The 21,256-nt window shown below is 38.5% G+C and overlaps 1 protein-coding gene across 1 annotated transcript; it reads left to right on the forward strand.

The window, feature by feature from the left end:
- The first annotated feature begins 16,905 nt into the window (after positions 1-16,905).
- On the forward strand, positions 16,906-18,578 carry LOC134575723 (small proline-rich protein 2B-like). The gene is made up of 3 exons (XM_063435103.1): positions 16,906-16,988; positions 17,798-17,875; positions 18,354-18,578. The coding sequence occupies exons 1-3, from the start codon at positions 16,949-16,951 to the stop codon at positions 18,464-18,466; spliced, it is 231 nt and encodes a 76-aa protein (XP_063291173.1). The 5' UTR covers positions 16,906-16,948; the 3' UTR covers positions 18,467-18,578.
- The last annotated feature ends 2,678 nt before the right edge of the window (positions 18,579-21,256 follow it).

A 21,256-nucleotide genomic window follows, 5' to 3' on the forward strand; every position in this document is an offset into this window, starting at 1 on the left:
GAGAAGGTAAGATGTTTGACATCGCTGGTATACAGATAGTTTTGGACACTGGTTGTAACGGATCACCTGGCACCCCGACTGGATACCTCCGTTGAAGGATGCTCCTAGTGCTTCCTGAGGGCTCCAAGCACTCCAGCCGACACCATAACCACCGTAGACTCCTTCAGATAGCAAGACAGGAACAGGCTCTTAAAAGAGCTTATAAGTGATTATCCAAGGGAGCATGCAGAGCATAGCAATCCCTTGTAGTGATATAGCAATTCCCCCAATAAGAGACAGGACTCTAGATTTAGGGTGAAGAAGAACTGTCTGTACTGGCACATACAGCCTCTTTTATTCACATTCTACAAACATAGTACTGCCCACAGGGTTTTGAAGAACAACCAATCAACACATTACAACACAGCTAACACTCCCATTCATTACATCAGAATTCCTCCCCTCTGCCTGTGATACAATTATCTCAACACAATAGACTAACTTAATTATCACAGGCAGGAAAAAATAGTATGATAAAACATATCACAGGGACCCCAAAACATGCATTAACACCATAAAAATATATCCTCGGAACCGGGGGATCTGGGTGAACCACATATCCAAAATTCACCCAGATCCGTTCAGTAGTTTGGAAGATACGGTTTAATGCAGATTATGCAGAACATATACAGGCTATATGAAACATAATTACTGTTAATTGTGTCCCCTAGTCTGTAGTTTAAAACTACTGAACGATGTATTTGTGCACCAAATACTGGCGAGATGGCAGCGTGTAGAAAAGTCAAAACAGTGTCTGTGAGTTAAAATGGCCACCATCCATTGTTCTCACCATGTGCTTCATCCATTGTTCTCACCATGTGCCTCTGATACATGAAATGGTGGCCACTCAGTAACTCCACAGTTTGTCTGGTAGTCTATCTAGCTGAACCAACAGATGAAACACATGGGGGACAGTGCAACAAACAAAGGGAATCATAAAAAATATGGACAATAGTCATATTTGTGCACAATCTCCAGTTTTGTCACAGGGCACAAATAGTGTTTTCAAATGTCATATATCCCAGGGCCATAGTCAGAAGGTAGGAGGCGGGCAAGCAGCCCCCTCCAAGAACACGTGGCGAGGTCTGTTCCGCCACACTGGTTGCTAAGAGAAATAGTTTACATAATTATAGACAAAAATATATTATGTTCCCCTATTAGGTAACATACTTTAATGACAAACAAACACATAAATAAATAAACCCATTCAGCCTGCACGTTAGTTAAGCTCTAACACTTCCTCAAATTGTCCAGATTTTGTACGTTACCACAATATACATATAAACTAGGCCTAAGGGCACAACTCTTGGTGAGTTATTCATTAACAGGTTTGTACAATATTTTTATAGTAATATTTTCATTCAATAAATACATTAATTTGCCATTTTCTAGTTCACAAGAAATGTCCCCTTATTAGATTTAAGATTCTTTTTTTTTTTTTTATCAGAAACAACAATAAGGACATGTGTTATTCTTAATGGAACATCGATAGGGCCAGGAACACAAATATGTATTCCTGATCCTTTAGTGTTAAAATCACCCCTGCCTCCCTATATGTAGTAAAATCTTACTTTTATTCAAGTATGCAGCTGCTGCCTCTGCATCTGCCCCTGCCTGCTTGCCTGACATCATTAGAAGGGATTCTGTGACCCAATCACAATGCTTTCTAATAAGATTGGCTGAAACTGTCAGGAGGCAGATCAGGAGCAGAGTCAGCACAAGCCAAAAACAGCCATGGTCAATCAGCATCTCCTCAAGGAATCAATGCATCTCTATGAGGAAAGTTCAGTGTATCCATGCAGAGGGTGGAGACACTGAATGGACAGAACTGGTACAGGAAGCACATCTAACAGCTATCTGAGGAGTGGCCAGTGAAGTTATCACTAGGCTGTAATGTAAACACTGCATTTTCTCTGAAAAGACAGTGTTTACAGCAAAAAGCCTGAAGGGAATGATTCTACTCACCAGAACAAATACAATAAGCTGTGGTTGTTTTGGTGACGACAGTGTCTCTTTATTCTACCATCTGTAACATGTATGGATAGTTGAACTTGATGGACTTGATGTACTATGATACTAAATGTGCCCTGCTCTAACCAACATCATCTCTCACTCATTTACTAATTTTCTCAATGTTACAGAATGTCAAACACGTGGAGGTAGTGGTGGAAGTGGAGGAAGAGGCAGCAGCGGTGGACAGCAGACCCAGGACTGCCCACAACCCCCCAGTAAGTACTTTATATGAATTCAGATCTATTGAAAGTTAGATGCTATAGAAAGTTAGTTCCTACTTTGTCTCTGTATAGCTCTTGACTGGGTTGGAATTGCAATGAAATTTCAATGCAGTCAATGTGAGTATTTATTAAAACTTTTGTCATTATGAAATACTAATTTTGGATGGGGGTGACAGAGCCGCTTTAAATGACAATTAAGCATTTTACTTTTTTTTTTTTTTTTTACTTTTAGATCCTTGCCAAGAAAAAGGCAAATGAGATTGGAACCTGAATGTGCACGCTTAGTGCTCTAGAGCTTTTGCTACTGTATCCCTCATTCTTCTAATATGATATTAATCATCAACTTACTATATTATTGCAAGCAAATAAAAATATTAGGAAAAAACATGTTTCTCTCTTCAATATGAAATGTAGTGATGAATTGGGACACTTTACAATCGGGTGTCTCTCAAGACAACGCAACGTAGACTACATATATTTATTTATAAAATATTTTACCAGGAAAGATAAATTGAGATTTCTCTAATTTTCAAATATGTCCTGGGTCCACAAATCATTGCATCGTTGCAAAAGGGTACAATATTACAAAACAAATAAATAAAAAAAAATAAAAAAAAAAAATATATATATATATATACACACACACATGTATAACTAACAAATAATAGGTAGTACATATAGTCAACCATGAAAGGTGCATTCTGTGCTGAGGTATATTGCCATAGATCTCTTAAAAGATTTTAGATTGAATGAAGATTTGACTGTGTCCATGAGGTTATTCCATAATTGCTGTGCTCTCTAGAAAAAGGAGGATTGAGCCACTTTATTTTTGTATTTCGGTAGCTAAATAAAGTGCTGCTACTGGATCCGAAGGTATAGGAGGTGGGAACAGCTAGGGAGAGCATTCTACTCTAGTAGAAAGAAGCTCTTATGCACAAGGCTTGAAAGATGAAGAGTCCGTCGGGTTCCCAGCTATAGTCAGTTTAGCTCTTTTAATATGTTGCAATGGTGGGTCAAGTAATTACATTCAAGTACAAAGTGGCAAAACGAATTATATAACGTATTAAGTTTATGAAGGTGGGTTTGTGATACACTACCTCCCCATAATCGATGACCGGTATAGCATTTGTTGCACTGAATCTGTTTCCTTACTGTAGGGCTTAGGCAGGATTTGTTTCTGTACAGGGCAACTAGTTTTGTAAAAAGTTTTGAAAGAACAGACTGAGGTCAGTGTACTATTTGAATTTGTTCTGATACATAGTTGTGGATTTTGTAGTTTATGTAATTTAGGTACTGTTCCAAAGATCGCTGTGATAGCTTTGCCAATGTTTAGGAAGAGTTTGTTAACCTCTTTCCACTTTTCTACCTCTGTGAACTGGTCTTCGAGCATAGCCTCTAGATGCAGTAGATTTGGTTTACTAGCGTAGATTACTGTGTCGTCTGCATACATGTGTACAGCAGAGGATTTGTAGACGTTAGGCAGACCATTTATAAATAATGTGAATAGTAGGGGGCTGAGTATGGAGTCTTGGGAAACACAACACGTGGCCAGGAGAGGGAGGCGCTATCATAAATGGTCACATATTGCGATTGCTCTGATACATATGACCGAAACCAGGTTAGTGGACAATCACCAATACCAATACCAATTTTTTTTCTGCAAAAGAATGCCATGGTCTACCATGTCAAAGTCCTTGGCAAAATCAAGGAAAATAGCTCCAGTTAAGTCTCCTTGTTCCATGCCAATTTGGATGTCATTGCAAACTTTTAAGAGGGCAGTCCTAGTTGAGTGATTTGGACGAAAGCCTGATTGATCAGGGGTCAGATAGTTTGATTGGTGATAATATTCACATAATTGTGTGTGAATGCATTTTTCCAAGATTTTTTACAATAATGAGCAATAATATCGGACGATTTTTGGATACCAAAGTATTGTCACCACTTTCATGGATAGGTACTACTTTTGCAGTCTTCCAAAGTTTGGGTATGTAAACATCGGGAATTCATTCATTAGAATCGCGACAGGTTTAGCAATTGCCAGCGCACTGAGCTTTAGCAACATTGCTGGAATTCGATCTGGTCCACAGTGGTTTTTCATTTTTAAATTATTGAGATGTTTATAAAGAACACTAACAGGCACAGGTCTAAAATTTAATTTCTCTATATGCACTTTGGTTTTTTAAATTGCGGCAATTTTGCTGCATTATAGCTCAGTGGATCTAAGGTTTTTAATATATATGTTGGAAGAAATATGTCCACTGCTTTAGTAAGAGGTAATCATCACGTGCTTTGGTTGGTTATTTTTCTCTGAGTTTCATAGAATTGGTTGAAATCAATCCAAGTCATAGCTTTATACTTTTAGTCTGTTGGTTACGTAATTCTGGTAACGATTTATGAATTTACAAAAACTAAGACTGTGCCACAGGTTTATAAACATTCTAAAATAATTATCACAATGATGTGACACCGAGGGGTACATAGCTATTACTGGAAATATTTTATTGAACCCACTAAAATATTTTAAAAAGTACTGCCTTGTTTAGAAAAAAAATAAAATAGTTTAGATTAATTGTATTATTATTTTGATATTAGGTAGTAATTAATGAGGATTCCCTCTTCAAAACAAACTATAACAGCAAGCAGTAATTCTCTCTAAAACAATGTATATAGATGAAGCATTAAGACAATGGAGAGACACTAACGTTTATAGTAAATTGACCTCAGATCCTACTTCTACCATAAAAGAGTATTTAAAAGAATTTCTATCAGAAGGTTTAACATCTAAAATTCTTAGTAAAAAAAAGTTTGACTACTTAAAGATACTTCACCCCAAAATTCTTGTAATTTATTTTTTGCCGAAAATACACAAAAACACAACAACCCCGCCTGGTAGACCTATAGCCTCAGGAAAAGACTCCATACTGTCAAACTTGATTACATTTTAGTGACATGTGATGTCACATTTTTATACACGATCATTCCACACAGTAAAGGGTGTGAAGCAGTTTTTATCATATTAAAAGAAGGTAATATCATCCCAGAACAACAGATAAACTTTATCATAAAATAAATCAATATGATTTTAACCAGTAATTACTTTTGGTTTTTAGATTCTTTTTATATACAAAAACAAGGCATTGCTATGGGCACCGTGTTTGCCCCTAGTTATGCAAACCTTTTTATGGCAGAATGGGAAAGAGAGGCCGTTTGAGGCAAACATGTCTGGAGGGCAAACCTGGCCACCTATTTTACATATATGGATTACCTTTTTTTATCTGGAAAGGCTCTGAAGACTCCCTGAAGGCCTTTTTAACTTATCTGATTAGTAACAATAATGGTATAATTTTAACCTCAGAACACAGTAGAGAGTGTATTCATTTTTTAGGTTTGCAAATTTTTATCCATGGGGGGACCATTAATACCAAAACTTTTTTTAAAAAAAGGTCTGCGCCAATATCAATTGAGCTGTCACCACAAGCCATGGCTTGATGGAATTCCAAAGAGTTAGTTTCTGCGTCTTCGCAGGAACTGCTCCCGCACAACAGATTTCAATGATCAATCCCAGATACTTAAGAATCAATTTACAGATACAATTTACCCAGTTAAAAACTTAAATAAAACATTAGAAAAAGTTGCTCTAAATGATAGAAAAGACCTTTAAGAATATAAAAACAAACATAAAAAGACTCCCCTTCCCTTCCAGTTATTTTCAATTTTAATAATAACAATAATATGGTTAAAATAATTATTAGAAAACACTGGCACATTTTAAAACAAGATGATGTATTAAGAGATCTTCTACCAGATAACCCTAGCATTTTTTTAGAGGCGCCCCAAATTTTAAATCAATCCTTACAAAAAATTTTACTAAAGATTCCGTCAATAAAAACGTATCTTTTTTTAACACAATCAAATGTTTTTTTTTAGATGTAATAAATGTACAGTTTGTAAGAGTACTAATCTAAATATGAAATCTAAGACAACAGACTTCACCTCTAATATTACAAACCAGTCTTACCTTATAAAAGACCTAATTTGTTGTTACACTAAGAATGTAATAAACTTATTGGAGTGCCCATGTGGCCTCCAATACTTAGGGATGACCTCAAGATGCCTAAAATCCAGATTAGCAGAACGCTGCCATAACATCATTAACGGGTACCTGAACCATTCTGTATCCAGACACTTCTTAATACACGACAAAAACCCAAAACAAAAAAGTGCATCGGAATCCAAAAATGCAATATTCCTTGGAGAGGTGGAGATGTTATGAAGACTTTGGGAAAAAAAGAAATGTATTGGGTCTTTCTCTTAAAAACTCTTACCCATGCGGGTTTAATGTAGACTTTGACCGTTTTAACTTTTTATAACAATCTACATATATATCCTATTCTTAGTTCTTTTTTATTTTACATCTATGTATATACTACATATTTTAACTTCACTCCTTATGATATTTTTAATTATACTCTTGTTAATTTATATTGGAATTAATTTTCTATTATATTTCCTATTCCTTTTCGTTCTTCTTATTGTTTTCTTAGATACATTTATATTTACTTTTCTATTATTTTACCTCACTTTATTTTTACTTTTTATTTACATTTATATAACTTTTATTTTTACTCATAATAACTCTCCATATCTGTCTTACTTCATTTTTATTCTAATTTTACACTACTCTTACAGCATCACATTTAGTCTTTTCCACAGTAAATTTATACTTCACCCATCCATACATAATATATATCCACCACCTTTTTCCCCTTATTGGGTAAATATGATTTGTTTTTATTAAATCCCAGCTACAGAACCTCCCTAAAAACATGTCTGCCATTGCTTGTCTCACTAGAGACACGAAAAACATGGCCGCCGCTATTTGTCTCATTAAAGACACCAAAAACATGGCCGTCACTATTTGTCTCATTAGAGACACCAAAAACATGGCCGTCACTATTTGTCTCACTAGAGACACCTAAAACATGGCGACCGCCATAAATATATTTCGGCATGACAAATATTTAGTTTCCCTACACCTTATCCCTAAGACCTCCCTTAGGTCTATGTTGAGGTAGCCTACCTCACTATACCCCCTTATTCCATTCTAGACGCATTTCATATACAAAAAAAAGCAGCACCCTTTATTGTTTTGATACGATTGCGGCTCAAAACTACATTACCCATAACACTTAGCGCTAACCACGTGGCGCGGCCAGATAACAAAAATGGCCGCGGACCACGTGATCTTCTTTATTCATATATTGTGAGCATTTTACACTGGATTTCTCAACAATATAAAGATTCTTTTAATTAGCTTAGATTTATATTTTAGTAATGTCTAAAATTTTGTTGTGACGTCATTTTGGAGCCTAATGTGATTTAATTATGTATGTATATAAACTCTTGCTTGTCAGGGCAGTCTTTTTTATCTCCACTTGATAATGCCTGAAAGGTGAAACGCGTTGATAACGCCTGAAAGGTTAAACGCATTGTGGATAAGTATTGTTAATAAAGGTATTTTGGCTACTTTTATACTGTGAGCGTGCCATTTTACTCTTTTATTATTTTTTAGATTTTTACTTCTCTACTGCCTGCATCCGTTTTTATTTTGTTCCAGTGAGGACTACTCATAAAGAATCCTAGGTGGGGATTATACCACTCAAGCGCTATCCATTGAGCAGTTTGCCTGCTCAATCAAATGTGAGTCCTAATTTATATATTTCTACACTCCTGGAGGTTTTAAAAAGTGAGCACTATTATTGTTCCTTTATCGTTTTATGGTCTTTACAACATTGAAACAATTATCAACGTCTCACGTATCCCATAAGTAGGGATTGTACCACTGTATGCAATCAATACTAGAGCTGGACAAAGCTCTTAAAAACGTGAGTTGGACCATATAGACTTTTTTTTACTATATACCACATTCTGGGATATATTACCCTAATAGTCTTTCTTTGTTTTTAAATACGAATTTCAAGATTTCTTCTGACAACTGACTCCCTGGCGGAAGAGTATATCTCTGACGAATCTCATAACTATTTCTTCTGACAAGTTTATTTCTCTAAACTGGACTTTTTCAAAAATACTAACCGTTTATATTTATTATATCCTGTTGTAATAGCTTTCTGTGTTGTTCACACATAATAGGTTAATATTGTTTTGGCACAACCTTTCCTCCTATCCCTTTTTACTATATATAATATAACAGCCCACAGATAAGCACAAATACAATGCCACAAAGCAATTGCAGTACCCATAAATAACACAAGCAGAATAAGGCAACATACATACATCTCAATTTAAAAAATAGGACCACCATACCAAGAGACTTCAGGATCTTGTTTTGGCACACCACTTTCCCAGAATCCTTCCCTATTAGGCTCAGACTGGCCATCGGGCTTACTGGGCAAATGCCCAGTGGGCCGCGATGGCCATGGGCCGAGGCCAGCAGGGGAGATCACAGGATCTCCCCTCCTAGCCCCTGCAGGGTCAGCACTATTCGAGCACCGGCCCTGCTGTGTGCCTTCATGGGCCGGTGAGAAAGATCTCCCTCACCGGCCCACAGGCACTGATATGCGGCCGCCAGCTGGGGAGGGAGAGAGGCTCTTGCCAGCAGCTCCGCCGGGTTCCTCTCGTGAGGTCTGAGCGTTGACGCGGTTACCACGGCAACGCTCAGATCTCGCGAGAGTGAACTCTAGCCCTGCAGGCTAGAGTTCACTCTCACCACTAAGACCACCAGGGATGGCAGCATGGCCCCCCTCCATGGAAGCATGGTTCCCCCTTCCTCCCAGGTTAAGTGTAAGAAGGGAGGGGGGGATAAAGTTTTTTTAATACATATTTACATAAACATATTTACACTAACAGCACCCTCACACACACAACACCCTCAGACACACACAGCACCCTCCCACAGATACACACATCACCCTGACACAGACAGCACCCTCACACACACACAGCACCCTCACACACACACACAGTACCCTCAGACACACACAACACCCTCAGACACAGACAGCACCCTCACACAGACAGCACTCTCAGAGACACACAGCACCCTGACACAGACAGCACCCTCAGGCACAGACAGCACCCTCAGACACACAGACAGCACCCTCACTCACACACAGCACCCTCACTCACAAACAGCACCCTCAATCACACAGCACCCACACACACAGACAGCACCCTCACTCACCCAGCATCCTCACACACACACAACACGCTCTCACACATAGCACACTCTCACACATATACAGCACACACACACACATATGTATAATATATAGAATAAACTTCAGTGAGTTAACAGACAAAGAAAATTAGAAACATAGAATGTGACAGTAGATAAGAGCACCCTCTTACACACACACTGCACTCCTCACACATATGCTGCACCCAACACACTGCGCTCCTCACACATACAATACGTCCAGACATATATATATACACACTACAGCACCCCTCACACTGCACCACTACACACATTATGCTCCAGATACGCACTAGATCCCTTACACTCTGAATCCTAAACAAACACACACACACACTCACACACATACACACACACACACACACACAATCTCCTATACAGACTCTGGGTCCTTTACACACTAGATCCCCTACACACACACACACTGCACCACCTACACACACTACATCCCTGACAAACAAACTCTGGATCCTCTATGCACACACTACATAAGCAAATGTAGCAAACACACTGTAACACACTCCCTGTAAGCAAACACACACAGCATTCTCTAAACACACACTCTCTACAACTCCTGCACATACTAAGTCACCTATATACACACACACACTACAGACCGTATGTACACACTCACTACATCCCCTATATACACTATGCCCCTATACACACACTATCTACAGCCCCTAGACACACATATTACACCACAAACACAAATTAAATCAACCTATTTACACAATACCACACCACAATCAGCTCTCTACACACACTCAATCCCACAAGCAGGCTCCAAACACATGCACCATATGCTTTCCTTGCCCTTTTGTCCTCTGGTATCCCACTTGGGGAGACACCAGAGACAATTTGAAAGCAAACACAGCGCAATCATGTTATTAAATTTGCTTGCGCTGCGCAGAACAGATTCAGGGCTTTTTTCTAATGCTAGAGCTCTTCAGCGGGGCTCTGCGCATTGAACCAACATGCTCACTTTGAGAGGGGGCATGCTTGTCATTAGTGATTACAAAACACACCCTCTCTGACGCCGCCCCCTTCTCAGGGGGCCGCTCTGATTGAAAAATGCCCGGGTCAAATTTTTTTCCCAGTCCGGCCCTGTTCACTATTCATTACTGATTATAACAACATTAAATATTTGTTTCTCCTGTTTCATCAGAATTAATGATGCCTAGTGTGCTTTAATCTAACCAGCACAGAGAAGACACAGAACGCATCATGTATGAATGGTAATTAAATGTAATTCATATAATTATTCCACCTATGAATTAAGTGCTTAATTAAACATCCATTTAAGCATTTTTGTGATGCAACACAGCATTAATTCAGTTCATCGTTTCTCTGCAATGAATTGACTCCTGACTGAAAAAAAACCCATTGTCATCTGTCTTATACACTATTTTATTTGTCCATAAAACTAGGTTATGTACATTCTTGTTACTAATTGCTTTTATACGATCTCTTCATCTATATTTTATTTTGTTTAACCCATTTTATTACACTCTGCTGCCTAAATAAAATAAAAACAACTAATAATCACTGTTTAGTATATATATCCCCAATGAAGACATGTATGCATTCAGTTAGGCATTTTTTTCATTACAGGTATATCTAAAAATAGCTTGCAAAAAATTTTGCACACCCTTCCTTTCTAAGCCCACCCAGACATTCCATGGCTGTCCAATCACAGACTTCTCAATGAGAAGTCTTTGCAATGCAGGTGCTCTGGGAAATTGCTGCCTTTTGAGTTCCCCTGCAAGGATCTAAGCAACCAGGAAGTAACAGGATTGATGGTCTGATTGACAGCTAAGTGGGTGTAACAAGGTTAATTTATAAAAGTGACAATTTCTATTGAAATCGGAACTTTTTTACAATGAAAAATTAAGACACACTATTCACACATAAAGCATTTCAGCAAGATAACGTGATTTTAGGGTCTGGAGGGTCCCTTTAATTTTGAATGTGTTTTGAGCCGTTTTATTGGCAGTATAGCTTGGTTTTTCTTTTTTTTAAGTGTATTGGGGTCATTGCTGTAGAATATAGAATGTAGAGAGGGATATGGCACTGATATTATTTTGTTCCCATAATGGCAGCTGTCAAACATTGTACATATTTTGCTCTTTGCTACAACCATCACTATAAGGTAGCTCAGTGGCTCACAATATATGATGCTCCTGGTATAAATAAGGCTTTTGCTAGATTATATTATGTTTGGGGAAGGCCAGAAATATTGTATCTAACTCTGTCCCATGCATATTACTGACTGCCTAGACTCCTAGTTCAGAGACAGAAATATTTCATGAGACAAGCGTCGTATTGGCTCTATAAATACTATACTATCTAACCTAGAGATCCAAATAGAAACACACATCACTTGGCTACATTGACTGGAGATAGCAATATCACTTCTATTTTTAACCCCTTAAGGACCAAACTTCTGGAATAAAAGGGAATCATGACATGTCACACACGTCATGTGTCCTTAAGGGGTTAAAGGGTTACTCCAACCAGCATGAGCTCTTCAGTTATTTGACGTGGTCATGGTGGTAGTCTGTAGCTTGAAACACTGAAAATACAAATATATTGTAATTTGTGTGTAAGGAGCTAGTTAAACCACAGCATATGTGACACAGGCTGCCCTTAAGTCCTGTTCCGAGCTACCTAATGTAAATTCTGTGCATATTTTACACACGCCATCAGTGTGCATAGTGCACTGGCAACAGACCTGCTTAGCTTCTACCCTTGCAAGGAGAGCTAATTATCCACTCCCTCGCTTTGTTTATTCCCCCACTATCTCCCACCAACCCCTCGTCAGCCTAAAGTACGTTCATGAACTCAAAACCACTTGCACTCAGTGGAGACAGATTTTCCAACCCAGACTCTATACATCACAGCTTTTTAAAAACATTAGGGCAAAACTCGATTATAATTAGAAAGCCAAACAGGATTGTTAATTCAATTGATTATAGCTGTCTTAATTTTTAAATACCGTGATACCAATGCCAAAAAAAAAACATATTTACATAAAGCAATTATAGGGCTACAGTTTCAAGTGTACAAAACCACACCTCGTTCTTCAGGTTTGCGTTGAATAGTGAGAATGGTATAATAAATAATTACATGAGGGATCGTATTGGCTGATGTATTGTTGACGGATATTGCATACCCAAGGCAAAGGGGGCTACCAGGGAGGTAATCGAAGAGGATGTAAGAAGTAAAGTGCCAAACCTGGAAGTTCTCTTGACAAGTCAACATCCCCTATCTACAATCTGAAATCCAATCAATGTCTACTGATTAAAAAATATATGTTTAATAAATCTTTAAATTAAATCTGTCCTCGTAATGAAATCAATTTGTCTATTCGTGTTTATTTATACTTAATTCTTTTTCTGTTCTTTCATTATATTAAGAATTTGGGGGAGAGATTGGTAGCAGATTGGAAGCAATATATAATGCGTAGTGCAAATTGCACCAGAAGTAAAATTCACCAATAAACTACGATCAGTAAAAAATGATTTACAGTTTATCTTTGTTAAAAACAAGGCAGTTCAATTAAAATTATTATATAGCTATTACAGAATATGCTGTTAAATTGAATCCAACAATCCAACAGAGGTTTTCCATCGCAGTTAATGTAGGACAGTGAAAGTTACTGCAGTTATGAATCAACAGTATCAAGTCCCAAGTCAACTCTTATATAAAATATTAAAAAACTCACCTGTAAATGTCTTCAACATGATGGAATGCAAACATTGCAAAACTTCATTTAAAAAATCTACTACATTCAGTATGGTGTTCAGTGTACAGACGGAGATCTAAAAGTTTGCAATGCCAGCAATATAAAAGCTGTGCAACTTATATTTTTAGATAATTACCCTGAAAACAGGACACAAAAAACATTTTCAATGCATTGAATGGAATAGAATATAGGACTTTCCTTAATCAATGTGTGAGTTTAGGACAGAGGGTGTAGTTTTGCTTATGAGGAAGCAATATCAAGTCCAATCAGAGAAACAGGGTACATTTCCTGTACTTACCTCAAATATTAATTACACTAGTTTTTATTTTAAGTTCTGTATTTGGTATAACGACACATTCTGGATTGGGAAGTTAAAGGGACTCTCCAGGCACCCAGACCACTTCTGCCCATTGGAGTGGTCTGGGTGCCAAATCCCACTACCCTTAACCCTGCAACTGTAATTATTGCAGTTTTTTATAAACTGCAATAATTACATTGCAGGGTTAACTCCTCCTCTAGTGGCTGTCTACTAGACAGCCACTAGAGGGCACTTCCGGGGTTATAGCACAGATTATCTGGGCTAGAGCGTCACTGGACGTCCTCACGCTGTGTAAGGACCTCCAGCGTCGCTCAATTCCCCATAGGAAAGCATTAAAAATCGTTTTCAATGCTTTCCTATGGGGGCGCTAATGCACATGCGCGGCATTGCTGCGCTTGATCATTAGGTCTCCACGGACAGTGGGCGAGACCACCGGCCGACGGAGGCAGAAGGAGGAGCGGCGGGGGAGGAGCAGGCAGCGACGTGGGACATGTCGCTGCCTCAGGTAAGTCACTGAAGGGGTTTTCACCCCTTCAGCAACTGGGGCTTGGGGGGTGGGAGGGAGAGGAATCCTGCAGTGCCAGGAAAACGGATTGTTTTCCTGGCACTGGAGATTCCCTTTAAGTGTTAATTCACCCAATCAAACTATTATCAACAAGAGAAACAGTGACCATCGCTACATCATAGCAACAACCCGTCACATGAAGAACATGCAACCAATCACAACAAAGCTCTCTTAATGCTTTCCTAGATGCAAATTGTGATATCAGACATGCCATGCCAGCAGCATAAACATATAATTGGGTAGCCATATAAATATATATTTCTTTAGTGATATGAATATATATTTGGGTAGGTATTACGTGTCATGGTATAACTAAAGAAAATTATTATTTTTTTTTTAAAAAGCAAGGCTGGGTTTAGCAAGGAGAAAATACATGCGATAGCGTGGTATTCAGGCCCACCCACCAAGACCTTATAATACATACCTTATGTACAAAAGAAATCTGAAACATTTGAATTGCTTCTCAACGCTAGAGTTAAGAAACTACAGGTGGACATGCATATGTAAAGACCTTACACGACCTATTCAGTAGTCTGTTTACCGTTAGAAACACCCATTTCAAAAAATACCTTCAACGATGGGTGGAATGTTGTATAATTGATGAAAGTACCCCACCATAGATTAGTAGGAGTTCTTTATAAAAAAAAAAAAGGATATCAGAAGTGGTTATTAAGTAAAGGAATTTAATCAGGTATTAATTAGCTGTAGAATAAAAGAAGCAACCTAAAAATACTGAAAGTAGAAATATTCTAGAACTAGGGCAGAAATTACAATGTGAGAATTAAAGGACAAATAATGTAGCAAGATTGTAACATCAATCCTGATAGGTACTGGAGTTTCTGTGCATGGAACCTGCTCCATATTACTTGTCACGCCACCAACGTTCAGTCATATTCCATTGGATTTCAGTGGCTGTTTGAAGTTATCTGTCAATGTTGGTGACTATAAATTGATGGAAACAAGCTCAAGCCTTGATTGTATCTCTATTGACCTAAAGCATGGGTCCTCAAACTCCAGCCTCCCAGATCTTGCTGAACTACAACTCCCATGATTCCCATGATTCTATGTAATTCAAAGAATCATGGGAGTTGTAGTTCAGCAAAATCTGGGGGCCGGAGTTTGAGGACCCATGACCTAAAGTGATGCTGACATGACAAAGGACATGAGAATTTGCAAGAGGACGAATAAATAGGTAAATTTTGTTAGGTAATGTTTCAAGAAATTGGCAATCACCTAGTCCAAGACAGAGGAGAGGGACCTGCTAGCATGCTCAAGTCAGAAAGGAGGGATGTTAGGGGAACAATCTAAGTGTGAACAAAATGTTTGTATTAAAACAATGATCAGGTCATTTAGAAATGGTTACACAACATATTAAGAGTAAGAACAAAATGTGTCCCAAAACAGATCCTTGGCCAATGGAAAGAGGCAGCAAGCAAAATGATGTTCCAGAAAAGTAGACACTGAATGAGCACTGAGAGAGCACTGAGAGAATCACGTGGAGGAGATGTCAAAAAAGTATAGGTCAAAAATACCGGCAGTAGTGACCATTTGATTTAGTGAGAATCACATTTTTGGTTAGATAATTTTTAATAGAGTGTGGAGACTGGAAGTGTGACCATTTAGGATAAAATCTGCATCCTGTGATTGTTTAAATCAAACATTGCAATAGTAATAATTTTTTAAAAATAGAATATCAATAGGTTTGAAAGGTCTTGGTAAACAGACCATAAAGCTTTTAAATATTGATCGCTATTGTCCTGTGTTCCATCCATAACATAATAGCACCAAGAGAGACATTTTCATTTGACAGATTAGATTATTCAAAAATGTTCTCTCAAGAAATTATATGATCCATTGGTCCATCTTTGATAAATCATGAAGTTCAGCATTATTTGAAATATGACTTGAACACTTATGTGTTTCTTGTCTGCCTGTGATATTTTTTCTTTATGGTAAACAAGCTTTGAGATGCTGGATTGTAAAGAATTGTTATCCATATTTGTTGTCTATTCATTTCTGTTTATTAATGGTGACATTAGCTTTAACTCTGTTTTCATCTAATAGATTATGTCCTATTGTACTAGAATAGATTGTATTATTGTGTCTGAGTTATCTATTTAGAATGAAATAAGGGAGATTTATTATAGTTTTCTGTTCTAAAATCTGATCTAAAGTACTGAAAGTGGGGCGTTCACCATGGAAACCAGTGGAACCAGCAGGTTCATTCATTAGTGACTCCTCCAGCTTTTCATTTTTTGTATCATTTTTCAGAATAGAAGATTTTGATAAATTAACCCATCATGCATCACACTAAGACACCCACAGGAATATCCATTCTACACATTGAAATGTGTTGTAGCTGCATTCAGAATATGCAGAGTAGCTCGATACATGTTTAAATTATTTATTCAGAGACTGAAATCCCACATATTGTTCCACTAACAGGTAAAGGCTTTTATCTTGTCTTGAAAATAAAGTATTTGAAAATGCACGAAAGAAAAATACTAAAACTCATTAGTCGAGTACTGCATATTGTAATGATGACTGACTCATCTTGATAATATCCATGACCAAAAAATATTTACATTGTTTATAGGAATATAGAAACATCTGCATACATTATAAAACCACACCTTGTCCTACAGAGAATTAAATTAAAGTAATAACGTCAGGAATCCCATTGGCTGATGTATAGATAATTGGTATTGCATCATTTTTGATGAATGGCATCGTATTTTGTATATAAAGAACATCGTCCAAATACAGCTGGCACAGTCAGAGCATCTATCATCTCATTCGCACTCATAGACGTCATCTAGAAGCAACTATGTCAGCAAAAGGTGGTGGAGGACAGAAGTGTCCAGATCGTAAGTACATTCTGCTAACTATTCAGCTAAAATGTATTTCATTCTACAGAATAATTAGAAAGAATATTGATAAAACAACTACTGAAATGTAACTTGCGAGGTTTTACAGAAGTTCTCTCTTTGATGCTTTTGTTTGTTTTACATCTTGTGTTATGCGAGATCAATATATCTGTTTTACTTGCTCCTGATCGATTTTAGAACTTGTGCTAAAGTGGCTTAAAGGTTCTCTTTCTCAGGCTATTTCTAACCAAATACCATTAGTGGATTTCCATCCAAGGAGACCTAATTTTATTTAAGTATTTTCAATCTGCCACCTTTACATTCTTAGCTAAAACATGCACAGAAGTTCATTATTGGCATTTGAGAGCCCCAGATAGGGTACATACATCTCAAATGAAAATCTGAGCCATAACATAAGAAAATATGAAATCACAGACCCAAGATAAAAGCAAACTGAGCAATTACACAGGAAGAGAGTAACACCACTCAGGTTAATCCTTAAAGCTCTCCCTCTTTCTCTGTCTTTGAATGAGACAGGTAAATGCTCTGAATAATATATATTTGTAATAGATATATCATTGGGATATTACATGCCCATTTTGAAGTTAGAATCTACCGAGACATGTTTATGGGTTTACACATATTTTGGACCACCTGGAATCATTAGATGGTAAGTTCTGGTTTTTGAACTTTGCTTAAGTTTGACAGAGTCCCCCTTTCTTACTGTCCTTTCTCTATTCACATTAATATGTAGGCAATTACGTGGAATAAACATATAAAGTGTTGTAACCCAAGCTTTCTCTTTTCAGCTTGCTCACCAGTTGTGCTGTGCCAAGACCCATGCCAAGACCCATGCCAAAATCCATGCCCACCACCACAATGCAAAGGTATGAGACTATAGGCTTCAACAATTGAAAAGCTTGGAATTCTAACTATGAGGCACAAAGAAAATCTATGGTCCTTGGAGAAGGGGTACAAATGAGTGCTTCCCATGAACAAAACTGGTCAAATGATTTTCATTAAATTGCAAGATATTTAAACGGATCTATTTAACATACACAAATCTAAGTTCCAACTACAAAACAATTACAGGAATAGAAAGCAATCTAGAAATCATATTCAACATATAATACAAAGATTATACCATTTGACCAGGATGCAGACTCGTTGATAGTAAACTTGAATACATTCATTGAATGTGCTTTCTTCACTCACACTTAAATATTTTATCTCCAAAGAAGCAACTCATTAGTACACATAGATCATATTCAGATAGAGAGAGATGTTACAACAATAGTGTGTGTCCTACTTTAATGGCACATTAAAATCTATGGTGATGACAACTTTGCTCCATGTTTTTATCAGATAAAATCATAATTGATCCCTGCCAGTCACAAGGACAAGGACAAGGACAAGGACAAGGTTATGGAGGCCAAGGGGGCTACCAGGGTGGTAGTGGAGGAGGATGTAAGAAGTAAGCTGCCAAACCTGGAAATTCTCTTGACAAGTCAACATCCCCTATCTACAATCTGAAATCCAATCAATGTCTACTGATTAAAAAATATATGTTTAATAAATCTTTAAATTAAATCTGTCCTCGTAATGAAATCAATTTGTCTATTTGTGTTTATTTATACTTAATTCTTTTTCTGTTCTTTCATTATATTAAGAATTTGGGGGAGAGATTGGTAGCAGATTGGAAGCAATATATAATGCGTAGTGCAAATTGCACCAGAAGTAAAATTCACCAATGAACTACGATCAGTAAAAAATAATTTACAGTTTATCTTTGTTAAAAACAAGGCAGTACAAACTATTATCAGCAAGAGAGACAGTGACCATCGCTAGATCATAGCAACAACCCGTCACATGAAGAACATGCAACCAATCACAACACAGCTCTCTTAATGCTTTCCTAGATGCAAATTGTGATATCAGACATGCCATTTGTCGGGAGCAGCAACATAAACATATAATTGGGTAGCCATATAAATATATATTTCTTTTGTGCTATGAATATATATTTGGGTAGGTATTACGTGTCATGGTATAACTAAAGAAAATAAAAAATGTAAAAAAGCTAGGCTGGGTTTGGCAAGGAGAAAATACATGCGATAGCGTGGTATCCAGGCTCACCCACCAAGACCTTATAATACATACCTTATGTACCAAAGAAATCTGAAACATTTGAATTGCTTCTCAACTTGAGAGTTAAGAAACTACAGGTGGACATGCATATGTAAAGACCTTACACGACCTATTCAGTAGTCTGTTTTCCGTTAGAAACACCCACTTCAAAACATACCTTCGACGATGGGTGGAATGTTGTATAATTGATGGAAGTACCCCACCATAGATTAGTAGGAGTTCTTTATAAAAAAAAAAAAAAAAGGATATCAGAAGTGGTTATTACGTTTAAGAATTAATTAGGTATTAATTAGCTGTAGAATAAAATAAGCAACCTAAAAATACTGAAAATAGAAATATTCTAGAACTAGATCAGAAATTACAATGTGAGAATTAAAGGAAGAATAATGTAGCAAGATTGTAACATCAATCCTGGTAGGTACTGGAGTTTCTGTGCATGGAACCTGCTCCATATTACTAGTCACTCCACCAACGTTCAGTCATATTCCATTGGATTTCAGTGGCTGTTTGAAGTTATTTGTCAACGTTGGTGACTATAAATTGGTGGAAACCAGTTCAAGCCTTGATTGTATCACTATTGACCTAAAGTATGGGTCCTCAAACTCAAACCCCAGATGTTGATGAACTACAACTCCCATGATTCTCTGGCTATCTATGTAATTAAAAGAATCATGGGAGTTATAATTCAGCAAAATCTGGGGGGCCGGAGTTTGAGGACCCATGACCTAAAGTGATGCTGACATGACAAAGGAGATGAGAATTTGCAAGAGGAGGAATAAATAGGTAAATTTGTGTTAGGTAATGTTTCAAGAAATTGGCAATCACCTAGTCCAAGACAGAGCAGAGGGACCTGCTAGCATGCTCAAGTAAGAAAGGAGAGATGTTAGGGGAAAAATCAAAGTGTGAACAAAATGTTTGTATTAAAACAATGATCGGGGGGGGGGGGCGTGGTCTGGCGCTGGATGGTGATGGCTGCCTAAACACAGAGCTCCGTCCCCAGTTGCCCTAATACCGCAAAATTAAGCGTGAAATGCCATCCATGGGTCGCACCAAACGCACCCAAATGACCCCCTCGACTCCCCGAACCCAGAGGGGACCCCCCTCGACCTCTATCAGGGGCTACCTTCAAACGCCAGCGATTTTGGCGGCAAGCCTCGAGGCCTCTAACATGGCACCGGCCTTTCCCAGCTCTAGCGTGTCGGAGGCAGAATCCGTACCGACGCATGAGACCCTGACACCGCCGACACCGGATTGGTACGCCCTATTCACTTCCTTACCTAAAAAAGAAGATTTCCAACAGATGGTGGAAGAGGTGAAGGGTACCGTGCTTGCCGAGGTTACCGCGATCCGCACCTCGTTAACAACGCTGGAAACCCGCGTAACTGTGCTGGAAGACCACAGGGCCCAGATACAAGGCCTGGAACCAGCTACCGTCCGGCAACAGGCGGCGCAAATTACAGACATGCGCATGCATATAGAGGACCTTGACAACCGTAGCCGAAGAAACAACGTACGAGTGAGAGGCATCAGAGAAAGTAATGAACAGGAAGACCTGAGAGGGATACTCACTTGACTATTCAATAGGCTGCTGGGCAGGCCACCGGAGGCACGAATAATGCTGGACAGAGCACACAGGGCCCTGCGCCCGCCACCGGATGCACCGCGACGAGATGTGGTATGTAGACTACAGGACTACCAAACGAAAGCGGACATAATGCTGAGAGCACGTGCAGAGAGAACATGGAGATTTGAGGGTCACACCGTAGAGCTGTTTAACGACTTGTCCCATCTCACACTCCAGACCCGAAGAGCGCTGCGCCCTGTCACACTAATGCTGCAACAAGAACAGATACGCTATCGCTGGATGTTCCCGTTTGCCTTAACAGCCCGGAGGGGCACTACAGAAGCCACCATCCGCACACCTGAAGACGTCCGCCATCTCCTAGAGGCCCTAGGGCTTCCGGATATACCGATACAGAACTGGCTCTACTGCCCCTTGAACAAGAGGAACACGGGACAAACGGCGAGCCGAAGACTGCAAGCAGAGGGGGTGAGTGGGATGGATCTCTCCTCACTCCCCCAGGCCAGCCCGGAGGAATAATCACACGAGAGGAGGCGGT

The sequence above is a fragment of the Pelobates fuscus genome, chromosome 10, assembly GCF_036172605.1.
Source record: "Pelobates fuscus isolate aPelFus1 chromosome 10, aPelFus1.pri, whole genome shotgun sequence".
Lineage (NCBI taxonomy): Eukaryota > Metazoa > Chordata > Amphibia > Anura > Pelobatidae > Pelobates > Pelobates fuscus.

Excerpts from the sequence above, each read along its gene's own strand:
- LOC134575723 (XM_063435103.1), top strand. The coding sequence starts at position 16,949 with ATGTCAGCAAAAGGTGGTGGAGGACAGAAGTGTCCAGATC. Across the intron at positions 16,989-17,797 it reads AGGACAGAAGTGTCCAGATC|CTTGCTCACCAGTTGTGCTG; the intron begins GTAAGTACATTC and ends TTCTCTTTTCAG. Across the intron at positions 17,876-18,353 it reads CCCACCACCACAATGCAAAG|ATAAAATCATAATTGATCCC; the intron begins GTATGAGACTAT and ends TGTTTTTATCAG.